At 50.4% G+C, this 24,392-nt stretch overlaps 1 protein-coding gene across 1 annotated transcript; it reads right to left on the minus strand.

The window, feature by feature from the left end:
- Positions 1-7,410: 7,410 nt before the first annotated feature.
- On the minus strand, positions 7,411-22,669 carry rhoub (ras homolog family member Ub). The gene is made up of 3 exons (XM_072490125.1): positions 22,156-22,669; positions 12,380-12,438; positions 7,411-10,572 (listed from the first exon to the last, which is right to left on the minus strand). The coding sequence occupies exons 1-3, from the start codon at positions 22,364-22,366 to the stop codon at positions 10,114-10,116; spliced, it is 729 nt and encodes a 242-aa protein (XP_072346226.1). The 5' UTR covers positions 22,367-22,669; the 3' UTR covers positions 7,411-10,113.
- Between the last annotated feature and the right edge of the window lie 1,723 nt (positions 22,670-24,392).

The raw sequence follows: 24,392 nt of genomic DNA on the forward strand, positions 1-24,392 counted from the left end.
CCTTCTCTGCCATCCCCTCTAGATAAAAAAAAAAGAAAAAGAAAGAAAGAGCTCACCTGTTATTCACTCTACCCCTTAGGTTAAAGGAGGTGGAAGGGTGGGGGACACTACAAGTGTAGTGTCTAGGGTTTAGAAACTGCCCAACTTAAATACAGGTAAAAATAAAACACTTAACCAGCAACCACTGCGCCCCATACGAGAACAGCAATCAGCAATCAGCTATTATGGGCCTGCGCAAACAATTTAAATCTTTACTACTACTACATGATGGGCCGAATGGCCTCCTTCTGCACCGTAACAATCCTGTCGTCCTTGGTGATGTCATGGTTTAAGAAGATATGATTGTGAGCTTGGGGGGGCAAGACCATAAGACATAGAGACAGAAGTCAACCATTCGGCCCATCGGGTCTGTTCCATTCAATGAGATCATTGACTGATCTGATGTGATAATCCTCAACTCCACTTTCCTGCCTTATCCCCATAACCCTCGATTCCCTCACTGATTAAAAATCTGTCTCAGCCGTGAACACACTTAGCGGCCCAGCCCCTACAGCTCTCTGCGGTAAAGAATTCCACAGATTCACTCCCCTCTGAGAGAAGAAATTCCTCCTCATCTCTGTCTGAAATGGGCGACCCCCTCACTCTGAGATTCTGCCCTCTGGTCCTAGACTCTCCCACAAGGGGTAACAACCTCTCAACATCGACCCTGTCAAACCCCCTGAGAATCCGATACGTCTCAATTCGTCTAAACTCCCAATGAGCACAGGCCCAACCTACTCAACCTCTCCTCATCAGAAAATCCCTCCACACTGGAGCCATCTCAGATGGCCACCTGCAAAGGACCATGGGAATTATGGCCAACCCTGGATTCAGACAGACTCCGAGCTTGTGTGTGTATTTGCAACCCAGATAGGGAGACGCGATCGAAACGCCCGCTCGTTTGCATTCGAATGGCCCATTTCCCCAGAACAAATGGACTGTACTCAGGTAACCGATACAGATACAGACTAATTGGCGCCACTCCCTTTACTCAGGGAGCCCAAACAGCCAAGGTCAATGACCGCTAAGGACACGTCCAGCCATCAAGGCACCCGCCCCTTTATTGGCCAAAATCGAAGGCAGTGATCGAGGCCTGTCGAATTATTGGGTCCAAGTTAAGGACCGCCCCAAAGAGCGCAAAATTCCAGAGGGATAAGGAGAGACACAGCCATGTGCTCCGTCTCTCTTGGATCCGGCCTGTGCCAACCCAAGTGCAGCATAACGACCAGACAGACAAGTTCAAGACCAACGATCGCTACCAGACGGATGAGCCCAGCAGAAACAGAGCCACTTCTTCCACCCAGCCACGCAAGATCCGGACAAAGGCCTTGTCCATCTGAATAGAGCCGGTTGCCCTGAAGTTAAGTATAGGTTATTGTAGTTGTTAGGTGTAGTTTAACTTGTAGTGTTTTGTGTTTCATAGAATTTACAGTGCAGAAGGAGGCCATTCGGCCCATCGAGTCTGCACCAGCTCTTGGAAAGAGCACCCTACCCAAGTTCAGCACCTCCACCCTATCCCCATAACCCAGTAACCCCACCCAACACTAAGGGCAATTTTGGACACGAAGGGCAATTTATCATGACCAATCCACCTAACCCGCACATCTTTGGACTGTGGGAGGAAACCGGAGCTCCCGGAGGAAACCCACGCACACACGGGGAGGATGTGCAGACTCCGCACAGACAGTGATCCAAGCCGGAATCGAACCTGGGACCCTGGAGCTGTGAAGCAATTGTGCTATCCACAATGTTACCGTGTTGCATGTCGAAGTAATCCTTGTGTGTGAATAAACCATCTTTGAACTTGAACTGACTAACTGGTTGTGAGGTCCTTTGATCGATATCCGGTAAAGCCTTGTGGTGGTATCATTTGATACCTGGCGACTCGAAAGAGCATCATTATCAAAAAGAGCAACAACAGCCGGGATCAACACAGTGAATCTTCTCTGGGCTGCCCCCTATGTCAGTTTCTCCTTCCTTGAAGAAGGAGACCAGAAGGGTGGGGGGCATGGGGGTGAGGGAGGGGGTGGGGAGATTGAAAATCCAGACTGAAAAGGGGATGGGGCCCTCTATAATGTGCGGTCGGCTTGATTCTTCCTAACGCAGCGTATAAATCACACGGGTATTAGCCGACATGACAATTTGTGTCTCCACAAACCAAGAGCAAAAGGTGGACTCTGCCCAGGGTGGAACACTCACTGCTTTCCGCCCAGGTCAGGGAAAAGACATTTTGGGAAGTGCAGGGGTTAACAGGTTGTGCTCCGTGAGTCAATCAAGCTGGGCTAAGTTGTCCCCCGAAGCAATGGAACGGTGGCTAACTGGAGCCAGCGCAGATGATGTCATGTTTCTGGCAGTAATAGATTGCCCTCGTACCAGGAGGCGAGGCAACGGCGGCTGATTGGATGACGAGCCTTTCGAGCTCCGGGGATGTTAACCCTTAAAGAGACACAACCCCCCCTTTGCTGAAAGTCTCACCACAACGCTGAGGAAGCGCTGCTCTAAAGAGGCACCCCCCCCCCCCCAATATTTATCCTTCTATCACCATTGGCGTAGGTGGGATCTTGATGCATCCGAAAATAATAAAACGTGGCCAGCAGCCGTGCCCAATATCCCAGCAGCCGTCCCTAATGTCCCAGCAGCCGTTCCCAATGCCCCCGCCGACGTTCCCAATGTCCCAGCAGCCGTTCCCAGTGCCCCCGCTGACGTTCCCAATGTCCCAGCAGCCGTTCCCAGTGCCTCCGCTGATGTTCCCAATGTCCCAGCAGCCGTTCCCAGTGCCCCCGCTGATGTTCCCAATGTCCCAGCAGCCGTTCCCAATGCCCCCGCCGATGTTCCCAATGTCCCAGCAGCCGTTCCCAATGCCCCCGCCGACGTTCCCAATGTCCCAGCAGCCGTTCCCAGTGCCCCCGCTGACATTCCCATTGTCCCAGCAGCCGTTCCCAATGCCCCCGCCGACGTTCCCAATGTCCCAGCAGCCGTTCCCAGTGCCCCCGCTGATGTTCCCAATGTCCCAGCAGCCGTTCCCAGTGCCCCCGCCGACGTTCCCAATGCCCCAGCAGCCGTTCCCAATGTCCCAGCAGCCGTTCCCAATGCCCCCGCTGACATTCCTAATGCCCCCGCTGACGTTCCCAATATCCCAGCAGCCGTTCCCAATGCCCCTGCTGACGTTCCCAATATCCCAGCAGCCGTTCCCAATGCCCCTGCTGACGTTCCCAATGTCCCAGCAACCTCCACTCCACAAAGTACTTCATTCTCCGCAACGCGCGCAGGATGTTTGGAGGCCGTGGCAGGCGCTACATAAATGTACGTCTTAATTTCTTTCCGCGTGTATCACAGGGCCGCTTGGCAAGAAAACGTACTGCAGCAGATTTCTTATTTCAAAGCCTGCGCGTGACACGATTGGCTGTGACAGTGCTGCCCCCCTTGGCCAAATAGCCGGATACCCCCCCCCCCCCCCGGTGAAGGGGGGCAGTGGCTGCTCGGGTAAGGTTCAGAGAGAGTGGCGAGTACAATGAGATGCAGCTCCCCCAGGAAGGGGAAGAGGGAGCTGGGAGGCGCCTCGGTGGTAGGCATAGCTGCCTCACAGCGCCAGGGATCCAGGTTCGATTCCGACCTCGGTTGGCTGTCTGTGCAGAATTTGCGCGCTCTCCCTGTATCTGCGTGGGTTTCCTCCGGGTGCTCCGGTTTCCCCCCCCGCAGTCCAAGGTTAGGTGGATTGGCCAGGCTAAATTGCCCTGAGTGTCCAAAAAGGTTAGGTGGGGTTACGAGGATAGGGTGGGGGAGTGGGCTTGGGAGGCTGCCTTTTCGGAGGGTCAATGCAGACCCGATGGGCCGAATGGCCTCCTTCTACATTGCAGGGATTCTATGGTTCCATTCTACGGGGATAGAGAGCATGAGAAGGACAAGCAGGTTAATTAGCTGTTATGGTGCTTTGTGTATTTCCCAAATAAGAACAAACCTGCTTTATGCACAGCCTCCCAGGCACGAGTGAGATTTTTACCCAGTGTTGAGTGGGGTTTTGGTGACATTTAGTCACAGTGGTTCAGTCCATTTTGGCACTTTATCCATCGAGAAAACGTTGACAATTTTCACCCTTTTGAAACTTGGTGTCTCTCTCACCCGAGAAGCTGTCAGGTCTTTGGAGTGTTACCGGCAACATTTAAGAACATTTGCCCAACTTTTGACACACCTACCGAGAGAAATGTGACTTTTATCAAAAAGACAGGAGTGGATTAGTCACCAAATTCATGCCCGTCAGTGTGGACGCAGGCCGGCACCGAGAGTTGCCAACTCTTTTGGGATTTGCCCTGGAGTCCATCCTGGGTAAACAGACCAATTCATTAATTTAAAAAAAAAAGTTTAGCCTACCCAATTAATTTTTTTTCCAATTAAGGGGCAATTTATCGTGGCCAATCCACCTACCCTGCACATCTTTGGGTTGTGGGGGCGAAACACACACAAACACGGGGAGAATGTGCAAACTCCACACGGACAGTGACCCGGGGCCGGGATCGAACCTGGGACCTCGGCGCCGTGAGGCTGCAGTGCTAACCACTGCGCCACCGTGCTGCCCGTAAACGGACCAATTTCCTGGCCGCCCCTGCCAAATCCGGGAATAAAACTCACCAGGGGCGTATAAAAAAAAAAGAAAAATGCTTTGAACACTTCTTGGGTTACAAAAATATTTAGAAATGGGCTATTTGACTAGGTGGGGCGGTTATAAGTGGGAAGTCACGTGGCAAAGACTCACGTCCAGCAGAGTTGGCAAGCCTGACCGATTTTGTTTGGCCGACCATCACTAACCCAGCCACCAACGGCGATTAGCTAACTCAGCCCAGTTTGGAAAGGGTTAATTTTTTAAAAAATTGCTTCCGAGAGGCGCAGAATGAAGTTTCGCTCCCTGCTCTGGTTGCTGTGCAATGACTTGTCACCCCCCCCCCCCCCCCCCCCCCCCCCAGCCCCGCTCACAATTGTGAGGAACCAGCAGGGGGAAAGGAATTCCGTAACACAGCGCTACACCCCCCCCCCCACCCCCGGCATGTCTCTGGAGTCCTTCGCTCTATTAACCAGCAATCCACCCTCGGAACGGAGCTGGCAGACGATCACCTGAGACTTACCTGCTCCCTCACTGGTCAGGGTTGGGCTCAGCCTCAATGCCTCTTGTGGTCGAATAGCCCATCGCCACCCCCCGCCGATGCGGGACGGTTTTTGGGTAGGGGTCCCGGAGGGAGATCAGCGACTGTGGAAACTTTGACCAGTCAGTACCTTCATAGAGAGGGTGGATGTAGATAAGATGCTTCCCGTGGTTGACTGAGGGAGGAGGGGTGCTAATGATGGGGGAAAAAGCCACATTGGATCGAGACAAGGAGAAATGTCTTTACTCTGAGGGTTGTGAATCTTCGGAATTCTCTGCACTAGAGGCTGTGGAAACTCAAGTTACAGACAATGGGGAAGGTGGAGGGGGATCGATTTTGGGTTAATACTTAACGTGAAGGGTTAAGGGGATTGTGGGAGTGAAGGATTGTATTGAATGGCCACCTCCAGGGGTTGAGAGTGACGAAAATCTTGGGAAAGAACGAAGTCACGCGAGTTGGATACGTGCCCACGTGGATAGGTGCGCATGAATGAAATGAAATGAAATGAAATGCACCACGCATAACACACATGTGCACATACAACAGTGCACATGCACACAACATACACCTGCATGTACAACGCACAGATGCTAAGCACTTAAGATACATGCATGCACACACCTGCGCATACGCATGCACACAGATTGTATTTATTTAAAAAAATTTTTTAAGAGTACCCAATTATTTTTTCCAATTCAGTGGCAATTTAGCGTGGCCAATCCACCTACCCTGCACATCTTTGGGTTGTGGGGGTGAGACCCACGCAGACACGGGGAGAATGTGCAAACTCCACACGGACAGTGACCCAGAGCCGTGATCGAACCCGGGTCCTCATCGCCATGGCAGCAATGCTAGCCACTGTGCTGCCCCGCATGCGCACAGATTCTAAGCACTTGACAGATACATGCACACACACACAAACGCAAGGTGCCCATGCACAGCACATCAGTTTTTAAGTTCTCTCCGTCAGTTCAGGGCTTTTCTCACCCAATCATGAGACCGTGGCAGAACTCACTGAAGCTCTCACTGCTCAAGACCCAAGGGTTGGAATAAAGTTTGGCTGTGCGTCTTCTGCACTAATTATGCGGAATTGTCACTAGACAGAGAAGGGTGGGTGGTGGATCTGTAATGGTTATTCTCAATGTAACACCGGCAGTCAGGTTACCGGAACACGCTGCTGTTCTGGTTCCAGGCGCAGAGAGCTGGGGCACGGGACATAGTCCTTCACTGGAAATGGGGCAACACTCAGGGAAACAGGACTAATTGGGAAGCTGCTTCAAAGAGGCAGCACAGGAGCGTGGGCCTCAAAATATAGCGCCCTGGAATCACAAATCTCCCAAACCATCATCTCATTTCTTTTAAAATAAATTTAGAGTACCCAATTCATTTTTGCCAATTAAGGAGCAATTTAGCACGGCCAATCCACCTACCCTGCACATCTTTTGTGTTGTGGGGGTGAAACCCACGCAAACACGGGGAGAATGTGCAAACTCCACACGGACAGTGACCCAGAGATCGAACCTGGGACCTCCCATGATTCGACCTGTTGGTCAGGATGGGGTAATCCCAGGGGCAGCACGGCGGCACAGTGGTTAGCACTGCAGCCTCACGGCACTGCGGTCCCAGGTTCGATCCAGGGTCACCTTCTGTGCAGAGTTTGCACATTCTCCCCGTGGGTTTCACCCCCACAACCCAAAGAGGTGCAGGGTAGGTGGATTGGCCATGCTAAATTGCCCCTTAATTGGAAAAAATGAATTGGGTACTCTAAATTTATTTAAAAAGATGGGGTGATCCTGAAAACCACAAAGTGCAGTGGAACACGAGGATCTTGTCCGAGAAATGTTCAGCATACACTGATTAATATTGATTTAATGAGTATGTTCGCATCTCTTGGTTAGTTATGAGAGAGCAGAGAGATTCTCACCGTCTCACAGGCAGAGAGCGCGAGGCAGAGGGCCATGCCCAGCTCGAACACTGAGCCACCAGTGCCTGGCAGTACCCGCGGAGAACCTCATGCCCTGGCCTACACCCAGGCACATCAGATGACGACAATTCCGAAGTGCTTCACTTGCTGTGAAATCCTGCGAGGCCTCCCTTGGCAATGAAAGGAGGTACAGAAATACCAGCCTGGTTTGCGTGTTCGAAATGAGCGCACACTGCACGAGTACTGACACTACCCCGCAGCGAGAGCAAGTGCATCTGTGACATGAAAACAGACGGGACAGGCAAAAGAATGTTTTCTTTACCAAAAGAGCAATGTTATTTTTATTTCCTTTAGCCTGAAATCACATTCTAACCACTGGGGTCAGCAGCTTTATGAAGCAATGCTCCACATGAACGAAAAGTCTCCTGAACAATTACAACTCCAGCAGTATTAATATTTTTCATACAAGCAGTCGCTGTGGTCTGATTCAAGACGGTCATTCTGTACAATTGACAACTTCACTACTAAATGACTTTTTATATATATATTTATATTTATAGAGCAAAGGTAAGCTTCTGCAAAAATGAAGCACCGTATAATATTTCACGCATCTCCCAGTCAGAGACAAAAACCATCGTCCCCTGCAATCGCTCGGTCTCAAGATTTTCTCCAGAACTTCACCCCATTAGATGACAATTCCCCCCCCCCCCCCCCCACCCACCCACCCAAAGCGCCCACTTTCACTCCCTCCCCGCTCTGGGCCTTACAGTGCCCAGACTTGAGTCAGCGCCGGGCTGAATTACAACGGCACAGGCTTCATCGTGTGGAGGCATGGCAGGAAAGAGAGGGGGGCAAAGTTTAACAAGGGGCCCTGGCCGGCCAGGATTGCCATTGGCTTCTCAAGTGGCATCCAATCTCCTAACCACATCACTCTTCTTCCCTCTTCTTCCCCCTTCTTCCCCCCCCCCCACCTCCCCAACGGAATCCAACAGCCAAAGAAAGTGCCCCCCAACAAGAGCCCTTCCCTCTTCAAACATCTTAATTTAGCCTGGCTGTGCCTGCCCTCGTAGGCCTCTCTTCAATTATTAGTCGGTTGGCAGCCACTGTTGCCTTGGGTTACTCGCAGCTGGTCTCTCCTCGCTTGCGTATTCCAATGTTAAATTATCCAAGCCGATTTATTATTCCCACTTTGTTGCAGCGGGGCTTATTACCTTGCTGGAAGGGGAGGGAGGGAGGGGAGAGCGCGTTCACCACAAATCTGTGTTTTCACCCGTCTTGGTAGGCCACAATGAGCTTATTCTGACCTCTACTAGAGGACCTTCCTTCGGTCTAGGCCGACTTGTGGTGGGCGGGGGATTGTTCGTGAGCTTTAATGTTCACATTAAAAAAAAGTCTGAGGCAAATGTAAACGATGGCAAACCCAGTTACACACACACACACACACACACACACACACGGAGTGGCCATTTTGAATAGACAAATGTTTTTTCCCCCCATAAATTTAGAGTACCCAATTCATTTTTTTCCCAATTCAGGGGCAATTTAGCGTGTTCAATCCACCTACCCCGCACATCTTTGGGTTGTGGGGGCGAAACCCACGCAGACATGGGGAGAATGTGCAAACTCCACACGGACAGTGACCCAGAGCCGGGATCGAACCTGGGACCTCGGCGCCGTGAGACTGCAGTGCTAACCCACTGCGCCACCGTGCTGCCCTGGACAAATGTAACTGTCGCCCAGGGCAACGGCGGTCAGGCACGAGGAGAATCGAACCCCCCCCCCCCCCCCCCCCTCTCGTCGTCAGTAATGCTAACTAAGGTCTGTGTCTGCGAGCGGACAAAAGCAGTCTGCGCTGTCACATTCAAAGGGGCAATTCATGAACAATTGAGGCACCGATAATTGAAATCAGGTTGTCAAAAAGATGGTTTCCAAGAGGTAAATACACAATAATTCTCCCGGTGGCTTCTCGGCGAGCTGCTCCCCACAGTAGTCAGCTTAGGTTATTGGTTATTCACAAAGGCAAAACCATCTCAAATCAAATGTACCCCTCGCCTGAGGTGTGTGGTGACCCTCAAGGTTCAATCACAAGTCAGCTCTCCACCCCCGCCTCCCCCCCCCCTCAAAGGGGAATGCAGCCTATGGTCATCTGGGACTGTGGAGACTTAATATTATCTTAGGTTAGGCGGATGCAAAGGGATCACACAGACACTATTTTGGTGGAAAGCCAGTGTCTTAGCCGATATTTAAGCCTCGACCAACATCATTTAAAGTGAGCTGGTCATCATCCCCCCACGGTTTAAGTGTACACCAATTGGCCAGTGTTCCGACATCGCAACGGTGACTAAAAAATATTTAATTGGCTGTTCAGCACTTTTGAAAAGGTCCAGTGGTCATAAAAGGCACTTTGTAAAATGCATGGTCCTTTAAAAAACAAGACATTTAGTTAAACGGAAGTGGTGGGGAAAGGTGGGGAAGATTTGTTGAAATCCTCCCCTATTTTCCCACTCCGTCTTTTCTCCTGAAGGTACCAATTAAGGTGTGGGAAGCGTGGCGATGGGTCGGGGCGGGAGGGGAGGAAACGGGGTTTTCCGACTGTCCCACACCCGCAGGTTGGCAGGCAATTCCGCCATGGCAGGCGTCACTCCTCCATTCTGCCCCACCCTCACTGCTGGTGGGCAATTGGAGGTTTCACGGGAAGCTTAAATTTCCAAGAGGACCGTGATCTATCGTCAAGGGTCCTGGACGCTATTCCCACGAGGCACATCCACCCCACCCCACGCGATACGGAGGGCAATTGGAGGTTTCACCACCCACCACCTTCCCCTGCACACCGACCCCACGAGTCAGATCTTTCAAGTGACAGCCAGCAATCTAGCCATTAGTCAAATCAAGATCAATCATTCGCACATTATCAAAATTACAACTAGGACAGAACTGGGAAAGGTTTCTAGAGAGTGTCACCCATTCTTTTTAGGAACAGGCATGAAAGTCTTGATGGCTTCTCGTTCCCGATTCTCATATGATACAGACGTATTTTTTCCACCAGGATTTCGACAGGGTCCTCATTTTGTTGGCAGTGAACAGTTTCATCCTGCGCTCGCTACTCGCCCGACTGTCTGCGTAGCGCAGGCCGCACAAAATGGCCGTGTCAAAGACCTCCTTCAGGTTCTTCTGCGTCAGCGAGGAGCACTCCACGTATGCCACGGCGCCGATCTTCTCCGCCAGCGCCCGGGCGGCCCCCGGGGGCACTGGCTTCTCCTTGCACTTGGCCAGCTCGATGAGGACCTTCACGTCCCCTCGGAGGTCACACTGGGTGCCAACCAGGACAACGGGGGCGGTGGGGCAGTGATGGCGGATCTCGGGCATCCAGTTCTCCATCACGTTGTGGAAGGACGAGGGGCTGACCACGCTGAAGCACAGCAGGAAGATATCAGTCTTGTGGTAGCAGAAGTGCCGGAGCTTGTCGAATTCGTCCTGCAGAAGAGGAGGAGGGAAGATGATTAAAACGGATACACGACCGTCCGTGATGGGGATGCTAAAACCAACATGGATCAGAACTCAGTTAGCAGACTAAAAGGTGCTGAGATACCCTCAATATCCTCAGGAGAGGAGTTTGATAATACAAAGGCTTTAATAACCAGAGAACCAGACAGCTGACGAGAAGTGTGCTCACTGCACGCTGCCCACTGAACGTAACCTTATATACAGCTTCCTGGGGGCGGAGCCGGAGGCGGAGTCCCCCAGGGTTCCAACCCCGGTCTTAAAGGGGCCTACGCATTAAAGGTACATATGTATACAGATATCATTCATCACAGGTGCGTAGAATTAAAATTGTGTCTCAATATTTTTGAGACATGGGCAGCACGGTGATGCATGATTAGCACTGCTGCCTCACGGCGCCGAAGTCCCAGGTTCAATCCTGGCTCTGGGTCACTGTCCGTGTGGAGTTTGCACATTCTCCCCGTGTCTGCGTGGGTTTCGCCCCCACAACCCAAAGATGTGCAGGGTAGGTGGATTGGCCGCGTTAAATTGCCCCTTAATTGGAAAAATGAATTGGGTACTCTAAATTTATAAAAAATATTTTTTTAGACACAAAGTAGGGAAAGAAGAGCTGGAGAAAGCCATTTTAAAATTTGTTAACAGGATGTGGGCATTGCCAGCTAGGACGGGCATTTATTGCCCATCCCCAATTGCCCCTCGAGAAGGTGGTGGGCGAGCCGCCTTCTTGAAGATGCGGTCCACGTCATGTTGGTACACCCACTGTGCTGTTAGGGAGGGAGTTCAAGGATTTTGACCCAGCGACAGTGAAGGAACGGCCGATATATTTCCAAGTCAGGGTGGTGAGCGACTCGGAAGGGAGTTCCCAGGTATCTACTTCGTTTGTCCTCAGTGGAGATGCCACAGGTTTGGAAGGAGCGCTGGCTAGTTCCTGCAGCGCATCTTGCTTTTGATATGCTGCCATTGCACAGCGGTGTGGTGGGGGTGAATGCTGTGCTAATCAAACGGGGCTGCTTAGTCCTGGATGGTCCCAAGCTCCTGTTGTTGGAGCTGCGCTCATCCAAGCAAGTGGAGAGTATTCCATCATACTCCGGACTTGTGCCTTGTGGATGGTGGACAGGCTTTTGGAGGGGGGGTCAGGAGGAGAGTTAATCACTGCAGGACTCCCAGCCTGTGACCTAGTCTGGTAGCCACAGTATTTATATGGCTGGGTCCAGTTCAGTTTCTGATCAATGTTAACCCCCAGGATGTCGATAGTGGGGGATTCAGCGATGGTAATGCCATTGGATGTCAAGGAGATGGTTACATTCTGTCTTATTGGAAATGGGCCATTACCTGGCACTAGTGTGGCATTGAATGTTGCCAACCACTTATCAAACCAAGCCTGAATGCTGTCCAGGTCACCTCTACTTCAGACCTTACAATGGAAGGACGGTCATTATATGAAGCAGCCGATGATGGTCGGACTAAGACACTACCCTGAGGAACTCCTGCAGTGATGCCCTGAGACTGAGATGATTGGCCTCCAACCACCACAACCATCTCCCTTTATGACCCCGACCAATGGAGAGTCCCCCCCCCCCCCCCCCCCCCCGATGCCCATTGTTGCTCGGGCTCCACGATTCCACGGGCGGGTGACGGTCTGTGTGGAGTTGGCACTTTCTCCCCGTGTCTGCGCAGGGTGACCTCCGGGTGCTCCGGTTTCCTCCCACAGTCCAAAGGGAGGGATGGAGGATGAGGGCGAGTAAAGGAGGGAGAGTTCACTGGGTAACAAGTTACTCACTTGGCCAGCAGTGTCACACAGCTGTAATCTGATTGAAGTCCCATCAACTTGAACGACAGCTACAAGGTAAGAGAAAAAGAGAACAGCTTTAATTAAAAATAATAATCCTGGAGGATGCGGTGTATTTCTGACACTAGTCACCATAGTAAACTATAAACTGGCTGCCATCATTTCCTGCACTGCAAATTGCGATGCCCCCTTCAAGACTGGTTGTAAAGTGCTTCAGGACTTTTGGAGAATACAACAAGGCGCTATATAGATTAAAATATTAGTTTATTAATCTGCAGACAGACTTTCTTCACACAAACCCCAATTACAGCAAATTCATATTTTTGGTTCTGTAATGGGGACGTGGGCGTTGCCGGGCCCAGCGTTTGTTGCCCATCCCTATTTGCCCCTCGAACTGAGCGTCTCGCTCGGCCATTTCAGAGGGGGCAGTAAGAGTCAACCCCATCGCTGTGGGGTCTGGAGTCACGTGTAGGCCAGACCGGGTCAGGACGGCAGATTTCCTTCCCTGAAGGGGGCGTTGTGAACCAGCTGGGTCTTTATGATTAATCGGCGATAGTTGTCAGGGTCGCCGTTACGGAGGCCAGCTTTCAATCCCAGATTTTATTCATTAAATTTAAATTCCACCAGCTGCCGGGGTGGGATTTGAACCGGGGTCCCCCAGGGCGTTAGACGGAGGGGGTGGGGGGTGTCTGGATTACTAATCCAGTGACATCACCAATATGGAACTGCCTCCTCAAACTTTTATCACATTTAAAAAAAAGTAGCCTAGTGGTTAGCACTGCTGCCTCACGGTGCCGAGGTCCCGGGTTCGATCCTGGCTCTGGGTCACTGTCCGTGTGGAGTTTGCACATTCTCCCCGTGTCTGCGTGGGTTTTTGCCCCCACAACCTAAAGATGTGCAGGGTAGGTGGATTGGCCGCGCTAAATTGCCCCTTAATTGGAAAAAAATAATTGGGTACTCTAAATTTTAAATTTAAAAAAAAAAAAACATTTTTATTTGGAAGTCAGCTGCTTTGGGAAGCTCGGAGGTCACGTACGACGCTGGAGATTCCTCGCGTCAGGAGGACGGGAGTGACCCCTGGCTGACCCCGGGGAGGTTTTCCCCGAGACGGCCCTCGCTGAAAAAAGCCTCTGGCAAATCAGCACCTTGACACAAATCACGAACATGGGGCATCGCCACCCGCTTCCCCCGAAAGGTCAGGGCCTGAACTTGTTGCGTGTGAGGGGGAAGGAGTGTGGTGAAGACGAACAAAAGCAAAACAGAAATCTTCAACAAAAAAAAAAACCTCAGGGCGGGTGGGGAAAGGGGGAAAGAGAGAGGGAGAGAGAGAGAGAGGAAACACACACACACACACACACACACACACACACACAAAGAACGGATGTGTGGATTATTTCTAAAGCCGTTCTGGGACACATCACATGCAAACAAAGACTTTAGACTCGGTATCGCAGAGGCAGCGAGATTGTGCGTAAATAGGCCTCACGAGAGATCAAAGGCAACAGGCCCCAGGCGACTGCAGCAGTTAAAAAAAGATAGAGGGAGTCAAGGTCCGGTACTCGCTAGATAAAGGATTGGGAGGATGGAGGTCAAATTGGTCGTGCAGATTTGAGTTTAGCTGGTGCCCCCCTCTCTCTCTCTCTCTCTCGCCCTCTCCCTCCCTCTCTCTCTCAGTACTTATGGTGCGTATCAGTGACTCACGCAGAACAAACACCCTTTTGATGTACCAGAGGCAGGGAAGTCCCAAAGCCTGACCTTGAGTTTCTGTTGAGTTAATTGATCTCAGCTCGCACAATGACATTGCAAACACATACCCAGCGATCTTCTGACTCGTTCCACCAAGATATCATCAGCAGTAGCAACAACAAACTTGCATTTATCGAACAGACTTGACTAAAAGTGACCCCGTGCATGTTGGCGAGAAAATGTACGGATGTCAAGGCAAACTGAGATATTCAGATAGGGTGACCAAAAGACCCGAGGGAGGGAGGGGTTGGGGGGGGGGGGCGTCTGTGGAATGGGGTCAGCCCAGCTAGAGAGTCTTCACTTCAGATTGGCTGGCACTCAATGCCAACTTGCTTTGTTGAAATGCCCACCATGCCCCCCCCCACTGTCTGGGCTCAGCCGTGAGGGAATGGGTGGGCTACCTGGGCACTGGATACCAACACCCCCCCCCCCCAACCCACCCCCCCATCTCCCCCAAAGTCAGCCGACGCTGGAAAAGCAATTATCTGAGATGGGGAGGGTTGATCTGGGCACTGTCAGCGTATCTACCTACCTCAGGACTTCTCCCCAAGATGCCACTGGCATCAACAGCTGGCATTTATGGAGAGCCTTTTTGCAACAAAACCACACCCGGCTGCCCCCCCCCCCCCCGCCCAGTGCGTCAGCGAGACTAAACCTGGCACCAAGGCACACGAGGAGGTGTTCGGCTGGGTGACCAAAAGCTTGGGCAAAGAGATAAGTTTTATAATGCAAGGAGGAGCGGGTTAAGGTTTGAATGTCGATCAGGCCCGTCATGACCACCGGGCATCACAAAGTGCTTTACACCCAATGAAATGCTTTACGAAGGGTAGTCATTGTTGTAATGTAGGGAAAACGGCAGCACAGCAAGATCCCACAGGGAGTATGTGATAATGACCCAGGTCATCTGTTGTTTCTTTTTGAGATGTGGATTGAGGGATAATTATTGGCCGGGTCACCAGGGATAACTTGCTCCCCCGACCCCCCCCCCCGCCCCCCCCCGCCACCCCACAACCTGGCTTTGAAATAGTGGCCATGGGATCTTCCACACACTCTCCTCCTCCTCCTCCCGGAGCTTCCAGATGGGGCCTCCAACAGTGCAGCACTCCCGTGCTCAAAGGCTGGAGCGGGACTCGAACCCGTGAATCTCTGCGATTCAGAGGCAAGTTGAATGGACGACACCGCACTCAAAAAGAAATTCTGCCATTGAAAAATTCTCAAGCCACGTTTTCGAACCCCTCTTGAGGCCTCACCTCTCTCTATCTCCGTAACCATCGTTAGACCCTCAACCCTCCATGATCCAATTCAGCCCCCTCTGCTCACCACCCCACCCATTTCTTTCGCTCCGCTATTGGCAGCCGTACCCTCAGCTGCCTAGACCCCAGTCGGTGCAGACCCGATGGGCCGAATGGCCTCTTCTGTACTGTACAATTCGAGAAGCTCTGGAATTCCTCCCCTAAATCTTTTTAAAAAAAAATTCCAATTAATGGGCAATTTAGGGCAGCACGGTGGCGCAGTGGGTTAGCCCTGCGGCCTCACGTCGCCGAGGTCCCAGGTTCGATCCCGGCTCTGGGTCACTGTCCGTGTGGAGTTTGCACATTCTCCCCGTGTCTGCATGGGTTTCGTCCCCACAACCCAAAGATGTGCAGGGTAGGTGGATTGGCCACGCTAAATTGCCCCTTAATTGGAAAAATGAAATGGATATTCTTAAATTTAAAAAAATAAATAATTAATGAATGAGCAATTTAGCGTGCCCAATCCACCTACCCTGCACATCTTTGGGTCGTGGGGATGAGACCCACGCAGACACGGGGAGGAGCTCCACACGGCCCGCCCCAAAACTGGTCTCCTTCCACCGTTGTTTCCCCCCCCCCACCCCCAAAAGAAAAGATGATCCTTCAATCCCAAATCTTTGACAAGAATTGTGGGCCCCTGGGCCTAACACCTCCTCATTGGGTCTCAAAAGCCGGCTAGTGCTCCTGTGAAACATCTTGGCATGTTTCACTACATCAAAAGTCCTTCATAAATGCAAGTTGTTGTTGTTATGCAGGTGGAGCTACGCAAAGCACTAGCATTGCGGTGTTTGGTGCTCATTCCCCCGGTGGTAAACGATGTTCTGGGATTCATGGCCTTGTCCAGAGCGTCAGTCTTCATAGGACAGTCACAGAAACTGCGGAAAGGCCACATTTGCAACCCCCCCAACCACCCCCCACCCCCACCCACCAACCCCCCCCCCCCCCCAACCATCAGATTTGAACTGATTGTTAAAGAGGCTGGGTTTAGCTCAGTTGGCCAGACAGCAGGTTCGGGATGCAGAGCGACGCAGGTCCGATTCCCGCATCGGCTGACGGTATCCACCTTCCCAACCTCGCCCGAGGTGTGGCAATCAACTCAGCCCGCGGGTAACAAACGGCGGCCATTTTGCTATCCAGAAGCAAGAGTGGGCCTGGTCCGCGAGGAACGATTCAGAACCGCATTGTGTTACTTTGACAGTCGATTCAGTATGAAACCGTTCTCCAGCTTGACATTACAACATGTGTAGTCGATAACCATAGCGAAGCAGGGCCCCCGAGCTCAATGAATCTACCAGAGGTTTTGATATTAAAGATTGAAGCCGATTTGTGACAATAGCGATTATTATTATTATTAAATAAGTCAGTAGGGTTAAAATTAAACTCAGACCCTGCAACGTCACTGTATAACAATATAGTACTGGTGGGGACGGGCCTGTCACTATAGAACACTGGGGTACAGTACTGGTGGGGATGGGTCTATCACTGTATAACACTGGGGTACAGTGCTGGTGGGGACGGGCCTGTCACTGTATACCACTGGGGTACAGTACTGGTGGGGATGGATCTGTCACTGTACAACACTGGGGTACAGTGCTGGTGGGGACGGGCCTGTCACTGTATAACACTGGGGTACAGTCCTGGTGGGGACGTGTCTATCACTGTATAACACTGGGGTAGAGTGCTGGTGGGGACGGGCCTGTCACTGTATAACACTGGGGTACAGTACTGGTGGGGATGGGTCTTTCACTGTATAACTCCGGGGTACAGTACTGGTGGGGACAGTCTGTCACTATATAGCACCGGGGTACACTACTGGTGGGGACGGGTCGGTCACTATAACACTGGGGTACAGTACTGGTGGGGACGGGTCTGTCACTGTATAACACTGGGGTACAGTACTGGTGGGGACGGGTCTGTCACTGTATAACACTGGGGTACAGTACTGGTGGGGACGGGTCTGTCACTGTATAACACTGGGGTACAGTACTGGTGGGGACGGGTATGTCACTGTATAGCACCGGGGTACAGTACTGGTGGGGACGGGTCTGTCACTGTATAGCACCGGGGTACAGTACTGCTGGGGATGGGTCTGTCACTGTATAACACTGGGGTACAGTACTGGTGGGGATGGGTCTGTTACTGTATAACACTGGGGTATAGTACTGGTGGGGATGGGTCGGTTACTGTATAACACTGGGGTACAGTACTGGTGGGGACAAGTCTGTCACTGTATAACACTGGGGTACAGTACTGGTGGGGATGGGTCTGTCACTGTATAACACTGGGGTACAGTACTGGTGGGGACGGGTGTCACTGTATAACACTGGGGTACAGTACTGGTGGGGACGGGTCTGTCACTGGGTAACACTGGGGTACAGTACTGGTGGGGACGGGTCTGTCACTATAACACTGGGGTACAGTACTGGTGGGGACGGGTCTATCACTGTATAACACTGGGGTACAGTACAGGTGGGGACGGGTCTGTCACTGTATAACACTGGGGTACAGTACTGGTGGGGACGGGTCTGTCACTGGGTAACACTGGGGTACAGTACTGGTGGGGACGGGTCTGTCACTATAACACTGGGGTACAGTACTGGTGGGGACGGGTCTATCACTGTATAACACTGGGGTACAGTACTGGTGGGGACGGGTCTGTCACTGTATAACACTGGGGTACAGTACTGGTGGGGACGGGTCTGTCACTGTATAACACTGGGGTACAGTACTGGTGGGGACGGGTCTGTCACTGTATAACACTGGGGTACAGTACTGGTGGGGACGGGTCAGTCACTGTATAACACTAGGGTACAGTACTGGTGGGGACGGGTCTGTCACTGTATAACACTGGGGTACAGTACTGGTGGGGACGGGTGTGTCACTGTATAACACTGGGGTACAGTACTGGTGGGGACGGGTCTGTCACTGTATAACACTGGGGTACAGTACTGGTGGGGACGGGTCTGTCACTGTCTCACACTGGGGCACAGTACTGGTGGGGACGGGTCTGTCACTGTATAACACTGGGGTACAGTACTGGTGGGGACGGGTCTGTCACTGTATAACACTGGGGTACAGTACTGGTGGGGACGGTCTGTCTCTGTATAACACTGGGGTACAGCACTGGTGGGGATGGGTCTGTCACTGTATAACACTGGGGTACAGTACTGGTGGGGACGGTCTGTCTCTGTATAACACTGGGGTACAGTACTGGTGGGGACGGGTGAAGGTCTCCGTCCTTCTCTTTTCATCTATCATCTGCTACCTCAGCACTTGTGATCACTCCTGGGATCTTGCTGCTCCTCGCTGTCCTGGTAAATCATCACAGAAGCTCTCCACTCTTGACCCCTCGAATTTCCTCCAAATGCTCTTCCTGCTCCTTCTCCCCATTGTTTGAATTTCCAGAATCCAACCATGGCCTCGTAGGAATTCAAATCGTATGTCACGGCAAGAAGGCCATTCAACCCTTCACACTTTTACTGTCCCTTTGAAAGTGCTCTCCACTTGGTCACCACCACACTCCCTGCTCATTCCCCATCGTCCCCTTTTCAGGTATTTATTCAATTTGCTTTTGGGAATTTGCTATCCGATCTACTCCCTCACAGGCAACACATCCCTGACCACAATAAGAGAATCCAAAATCTGTTCTATTCCTTTGTGCTGTCCAGAATAAAGGTGCAGAACTCCACACCTTCGCCAGGCTCCTGTTGCTCCGGGCTACAGCTTTTTAAAAAGAGCGGATTTAATGTCACTCAAACTCTGCTTCCTCATCCATTTTCTCTTCTTCTCCATCCCCTCTCACCTGGACACTGTCTTGTACCAAGGGCTTTGTACCAAGTGTTTGATGGGGACAGTGTAGAGGGAGCTTTACTCTGTATCTAACCCAGTGCTGTACCTGTCCTGGGAGTGTTTGATGGGGACAGTGTCGAGGGAGCTTTACTCTGTATCTAACCCCATGCTGTACCTGTCCTGGGAGTGTTTGATGGGGGCAGTGTAGAGGGAGCTATACTCTGTACCTAACCCCGTGCTGTACCTGTCCTGGGAGTGTTTGATTGGGACAGTGCAGAGGGAGCTTTACTCTGTATCTAACCCCGTGCTGTACCTGTCCTGGGAGTGTTTGATGGGGACAGTGTAGAGGGAGCTTTACTCTGTATCTAACCCCATGCTGTACCTGTCCTGGGAGTGTTTGATGGGGGCAGTGTAGAGGGAGCTATACTCTGTACCTAACCCCGTGCTGTACCTGTCCTGGGAGTGTTTGATGGGGACAGTGTAGATGGAGCTTTACTCTGTATCTAACCCCGTGCTGTACCTGTCCTGGGAGTGTTTGATGGGGACAGTGTAGAGGGAGTTTTACTCTGTATCTAACCCCGTGCTGTACCTGTCCTGGGAGTGTTTGATGGGGACAGTGTAGAGGGAGCTTTACTCTGTATCTAACCCCGTGCTGTACCTGTCCTGGGAGTGTTTGATGGGGACAGTGTAGAGGAAGCTTTACTCTGTATCTAACCCCGTGCTGTACCTGTCCTGGGAGTGTTTGATGGGGACAGTGTAGAGGAAGCTTTACTCTGTATCTAACCCCGTGCTGTACCTGTCCTGGGAGTGTTTGATGGGGTCAGTGTAGAGGCAGCTTTACTCTGTATCTAACCCCGTGCTGTACCTATCCTGGGAGTGTTTAATGGGGACAGTGTAGAGGGAGCTGACTCTGTATCTAACCCCGTGCTGTACCTGTCCTGGGAGTGTTTGATGGGGACTGTGTAGAGGGAGCTTTACTCTGTATCTAACCCCGTGCTGTACCTGTCCTGGGAGTGTTTGATGGGGACAGTGTAGAGGGAGTTTTACTCTGTATCTAACCCTGTGCTGTACCTGTCCTGGGAGTGTTTGATGGGGGCAGTGTAGAAGGAGCTTTACTCAGTCTATCCCATGCAGATACTGCCATTTTTTTGGACTCGGATCTTCACATTCTGTTGCTATTTATAATTAAAGTTTAAGAAGAACATCCAAGCAGGAAACAACGAAACAGAAATCAAAATCAAAACTGACACAAAGCACATTTGCACAGGTCAACATGCTTGCTAAAACGTCACAGATTGTGGTACATACACAGAAAGAAGATACTAAGAATCGCATGTTCTTCTTTCCTACTCCACTCATTCAAACACCCGAATTTCACTGTTGCGTCAGTTCAGAGTTTGAGGCAGTGCTCACACTACGCTCCAAATAACTCCACATTAACCGCTGGCATACCACTGCAGTACTGAGGCAATGCTGCACTGCCACAGAGCTGCACTGCCACAGAGCTGCACTGCCACAGAGCTGCCTTTGAAGTGTGAGAGGTGAAACTGAAGACTCCCAACCAATTATTCCAATTTAAAACACCCCCCCGCAATATCCCTCCAGTCTTAAAAAGACACTCACCCCAATATCCCTTCAGTCTTAAAAAGACACTCACCCCAATATCCCTTCAGTCTTAAAAAGACACTCACCCCAATATCCCTCCAGTCTTAAAAAGACACTCACCCCAATATCCCTCTAGTCTTAAAAAGACACACACCCCAATATCCCTCCAGTCTTAAAAAGACACCCCACCCAATATCCCTTCAGTCTTAAAAAGACACAAACCCCAATATCCCTTCAGTCTTAAAAAGACACAAACCCCAATATCCCTCCAGTCTTAAAAAGACACACACCCCAATATCCCTCCAGTCTTAAAAAGACACACACCCCAATATCCCTCCAGTCTTAAAAAGACACACACCCCAATATCCCTCCAGTACTAAAAAGACACACTCACCCAAATATCCCTCCAGTCTTAAAAAGACCCCCCCCCATATCCCTTCAGTCTTAAAAAGACACTCACCCCAATATCCCTCCGTCCTTAAAAATACACAAACCCCAATATCCCTCCAGTCTTAAAAATACACAAACCCCAATATCCCTCCAGTCTTAAAAAGACACACACCCCAATATCCCTTCAGTCTTAAAAATACACAAACCCCAATATCCCTCCAGTCTTAAAAAGACACACACCCCAATATCCCTTCAGTCTTAAAAATACACAAACCCCAATATCCCTTCAGTCTTAAAACTACACAAACCCCAATATCCCTCCAGTCTTAAAAAGACACACACACCCCAATATCCCTCCAGTCTTAAAAAGACACTCACCCCAATATCCCTTCAGTCTTAAAAAGACACCCCCCCCAATATCCCTTCAGTCTTAAAAAGACACACACACCCCAATATCCCTTCAGTCTTAAAAATACACAAACCCCAATATCCCTCCAGTCTTAAAAAGACACTCACCCCAATATCCCTTCAGTACTAAAAAGACACACACCCCAATATCCCTCCAGTCTTAAAAAGACACACACACACCCCAATATCCCTTCAGTCTTAAAAAGACACACACACCCCAATATCCCTTCAGTCTTAAAAAGACACTCACCCCAATATCCCTTCAGTCTTAAAAAGACACACACCCCAATATCCTTTCAGTCTTAAAAAGACACACACCCCAATATCCCTCCAGTCTTAAAAAGACACACACCCCAATATCCCTCCAGTACTAAAAAGACACTCACACACCCCCCAATATCCCTCCAGTATTAAAAAGACACACACACCCCAGTATCCCCATAGAATTAATTTTACACACAGTATTAAAACAAACATGTTTGCCACTTTTAAAGCACTTTAAACTGCCGGAAGATGACATTTATTTGAAATACCCACCCGAGAAGTCATCAAAGGCGGTGGGCACATATTTGGTTGGGTAACCATTGGTGGTGTAACTGACGACCAGGCTGGTTTTGCCAACCGCTCCGTCCCCCAGTAACACACATTTGAGGAATCGCTCCTGCGGGCGGCCGCTCCGTCTGGGTTTGTGCGGCGGGATCGGGGGCGCAAACCCCGCTCGATAATCCAGTAAATCCTGGGGGGGCATGACTCACGTTTCAGCAGATGTATTGGGGTGGGGGGGCTTATCCTTCACCCGACGTCTGAGAGTAAAAAAAAGTGGATAATTTAACTCAAAACTCCTATAATAATTGAAAAAAAAAAACTTTTGGAAAAGTTATGGGGAAACTTTTCGCGTCTTGTCAGTTACACTGGACTGGAAACTGAATGGCCTCGGAAATGTGATCCTTCTCCCTTTGAAAGTTCAATCACTCCCCTTTCTCGCTCTTCCCTGTCCGTTTTATAAGTCCAACCTTCTCAACCACTTGTCCCCACCTCCAAACGAATCTGCAGCACTCTGTGCATCCCACACACCCCAGCACCTCCCACCCCATTCCCAACTTCCACAGGGCCAGGCAGGGCAGGCCAAACTGCTGCTGGGCGGAGCAACACTTCACATATGGCGAAATCACCTCCTCCCTCACTCATTTAACGTACACCCGCACACATTGCACTATTCTCACTCATTTAACTGCTCTATCACTCATCAACTTACTCTCTCACTCATTAATCTGCACTCACTCAATAACCTGCTCGCTCATTCATTAACCTTCTCGCTCACTCATTCACCTGGTCTCTCACTCATTCACCTGCTCTGTCACTCATTAATTGTCTCTTTCACTCATTAAACTAATCTCTCACTCATTAACCTTCTCTCACTCATTAAACTGCTCTCTCACTCATTAATTGTCTCTTTCACTCATTAACTTACTCTCTCACTCATTAACCTGCTCTCTCACTCATTAACCTGCTCTCTCACTCATTAACCTGCTCTCTCACACATTGACTGACTCTCTCAGTCATTAACCTGCTCTCTCACTCATCAAGCTACTCTCTAACTCATTAACCTATCTGTCACTCATTAACGTGCTCTCTCACACATTAACCTGCTCTCTCACTCATCAACCTGTTCTCTCACTCATTAACCTGCTCTCTCACTCATTAACCTGCTCTCTCACCCATCAAGCTACTCTCTAACTCATTAACCTATCTATCACTCATTAACGTGCTCTCTCACTCATTAATCTGCTCTCTTACTCATTAACCTGCTCTTGCACTCATTAACCTGCTCTCCCACTCATTAACCTGGTCTCTCACTCATTCACCTGCTCTGTCACTCATTAATTATCTCTTTCACTCATTAAGCTAATCTCTCACTCATTAAACTTCTCTCGCTCATTAACCTGCTCTCTCACTCATTAATTGTCTCTTTCACTCATTAACTTACTTTCTCACTCATTAACCTGCTCTCTCACTCATTAAACTGCTCTCTCACTCATTAACCTGCTCTCTCACACATTGACCGACTCTCTCAGTCATTAACCTGCTCTCTCACTCATCAAGCTACTCTCTAACTCATTAACCTATCTGTCACTCATTAACGTGCTCTCTCCCACATTAACCTGCTCCCTCACTCATTAACCTGCTCTCTCACCCATCAAGCTACTCTCTAACTCACTAACCTATCAATCACTCATTAACCTGCACTCTCACTCATTAACCTGCTCTCTCACTCATTAACCTGCTCTCACACTCATGAACCTGCTCTCTCACTCATTAACCTGCTCTCCCACTCATTAACCTGCTCTCTCACTCATTAACCTGCTCTCTCACTCATTAACCTGCTCTCTCACTCATCAAGCTACTCTCTAACTCATGAACCTATCTGTCACTCATTAACGTGCTCTCCCACACATTAACCTGCTCTCTCAATAATTAACCTGCTCTCTCACTCATTAACCTGCTCTCACACCCATCAAACTACTCTCTAACTCATTAACCTATCTATCACTCATTAACCTGCACTCTCACTCATTAACATGCTCTCTCACACATTAACCTGCTCTCTCACTCATCAACCTGCTCTCTCAATCATTAACCTGCTCTCTCACTCATTAAACTATCTGTCACTCATTAACCTGCTCTCTCACTCATCAACGTGCTCTCTCACTCATTAACCTGCTCTCTTACTCATGAACCTGCTCTCTCACTCATTAAACTATCTGTCACTCATT

The sequence above is a fragment of the Scyliorhinus torazame genome, chromosome 25 (assembly GCF_047496885.1).
Source record: "Scyliorhinus torazame isolate Kashiwa2021f chromosome 25, sScyTor2.1, whole genome shotgun sequence".
NCBI lineage: Eukaryota > Metazoa > Chordata > Chondrichthyes > Carcharhiniformes > Scyliorhinidae > Scyliorhinus > Scyliorhinus torazame.